This window comes from Myotis davidii, unplaced genomic scaffold, assembly GCF_000327345.1.
Source record: "Myotis davidii unplaced genomic scaffold, ASM32734v1 scaffold15624, whole genome shotgun sequence".
NCBI lineage: Eukaryota > Metazoa > Chordata > Mammalia > Chiroptera > Vespertilionidae > Myotis > Myotis davidii.
In genome coordinates this window covers 1-1,973 of record NW_006295248.1, presented here as the reverse complement: position 1 = coordinate 1,973, position 1,973 = coordinate 1, and the positions used below count along the sequence as shown (strand labels likewise).

Sequence of the window (1,973 nt, the reverse complement as noted above, 5' to 3'; positions counted from 1 at the left end):
TGGGGACTGGCCTCTGCGTCCGGCAGCTCCGGCCTATGTTCCGGCTGAGCCTGGGCTGCGGCCGGCAGGGTCCAGGGGGAGCAGAGGGGGCGACCCTGTCCCCGTGCCCTCCCCAGGCCTGCGGGCGCTGCCCAGCCCTCAGCGTGGTGTCCTCCCGGGACGGGCGCTCCCCCAGCCCTGGCAGGCCTCGCTGCTGCTCTGAGCTCTTTCTCTGGGTCCCAGGCCTGGGCCAGGTGACCAGACGGAACTGCTCCACCCGGACCAACACCGTGTGTGGCTGCGAGCGCGGCCACTTCTGTGAGCGACAGGACGGTGACTCCTGCGTCCAGTGCAGGCCCCACAGTGTCTGCTGCCCGGGCCAGAAGGTGCGGGAGACAGGTGAGCGTTGCTCCCCCTGAGGACACAGGCTCGGGACCCCGGCCTGAGGGGTCCCCGAGGAGCCCTCTGCCCGACACTGTCATTTCTCAGGCACCGAGTGGGAGGACACGCTGTATGAAGACTGCCAGCCGGGCACCTTCTCTGCGGGGGGCACCCAGGCAGCCTGCACGCCCTGGACCAGGCAGGTGACCCGGGTCCCAGGAGGCGCTGACAAGGCTCCCTGGGAGATAAGGGCCCCCCAGCGGGGAGACGGTGACCCCCAGCTGCCCCGCTGACCCTGTGGCTCCCACACCTCTGTCACCACAGACCGGGCCCGGCCCAGCACATCCCAGATGCGGGGCCAGGGCGCTGCGGCCAGAGACCCACCCTGTGTTCCGGGGTGTCCCCAGGTGTCAGGGCTGAGGGGTCCTGCCATTCGGAGTTAGGGGTGCACACACGAGGCTCCCAGAGCGACGAGTGCACTCCCCTGGAAACGGGAACTCCCATGATCACTTTACACACACACACACACACACACACACACACACAAACCACACACACACGGTGCCAGCTGTGACCTGGCTGCTTAGTCTCTAGCATGACTGCCAAACGGAGGCTCTGGGTCCTGTGTGTCCACCCTCCCCCATTCCCACCCCATCTGTCCCTCTGTCTTTATCCTCCCTGTTCCTCCTGTGCCCCCTCCGCCCCCTCCCCCCAGTCTGTCCCTCTGTCTGGGCCACTGGCTTTCACAGTCCATTCCTGACACCAGCTCTGTCCTCACTCCTGGCATCTCCTTCGCTGTCCCTCTCCTGTGTCCAGTGTCCCTGTCCCCCGGTTGTCCTGACCCTTCCTCCCCTCCCTCCGTGTCCCCGTGGCTGTGGGACAGGGAGAGTCAGACGGACCTGAGTTCCCCCCAGAGCTCCCTTCCCGGGCCCACCCCAGGCAGCACCTTCCCCTCTGGGCGCCAGGCTGTGCAGGGGATGCTGGGGGTCAGGGTGAGTGCCAGGCACCAAGGTGCCTGTGCTCCCCCAGGTGCAGTGGCCCCCTTTCCTGGGAAGCGACGCCTGGGACCAAAGCTCAGACGTGACATGCTCCTCTGTGGGCCCCGTCATCATCATCATCATCATCATCATCAGCGTGATCCTCGTCATCGCTGTCATTTCTGTGTCATGTGTGCGCAGGGCCATCAGGGACAGAAGGTCACGTGGTGAGCAGCATCCCCTGGTCCCGTCAGGGCTCAGGTCCCAGCTCTCTCATCCCAGTCACCACTCTGGCTCTGTCCCCCAAATAGAGAGCGGCCGGGGTGCCAGGGGGCGGGACTTCCTGTCTGAGGTGCCTGGTGCCCCCGGTGCCCACGCAGCACCAGGGCCTGAGTGCCCACCTGCCCTCAGCGGACAGAGGAGCACAGGGCGCCCGAGAGCAGCGGGAGGCCCCGTCATGCCCCCTCCCCTGTCCCTGCCCAGGGCGCTCTGTGTGCCCAGAGCCCGAGGGGGGCCCTGAGCAGAGAGAGGCTCAGGGCTGTGGGCGAGGCCGCACCCTGTCCTCACCCAGGAAATGCCCGGCCCAGGGCCCGGCTCTGAGCAGCAGGCAGGTCCCTCCCCCTGGCTCCTGGCACC

General features: G+C 67.4%; 1 protein-coding gene across 1 annotated transcript in view; it reads left to right on the top strand.

Annotated features, from left to right (window-relative positions):
* TNFRSF14 (tumor necrosis factor receptor superfamily member 14) overlaps positions 1-1,564 on the top strand; it is a 2,492-nt gene extending 928 nt beyond the window's left edge. Inside the window, exons 3-5 of the mRNA XM_015567917.1 lie at positions 223-378; positions 469-559; positions 1,390-1,564. Of these exons, the coding sequence (XP_015423403.1) occupies positions 223-378; positions 469-559; positions 1,390-1,444 (302 nt within the window). The 3' untranslated portion in view covers positions 1,445-1,564. The remainder of the gene's footprint in view (positions 1-222; positions 379-468; positions 560-1,389) is intronic.
* The last annotated feature ends 409 nt before the right edge of the window (positions 1,565-1,973 follow it).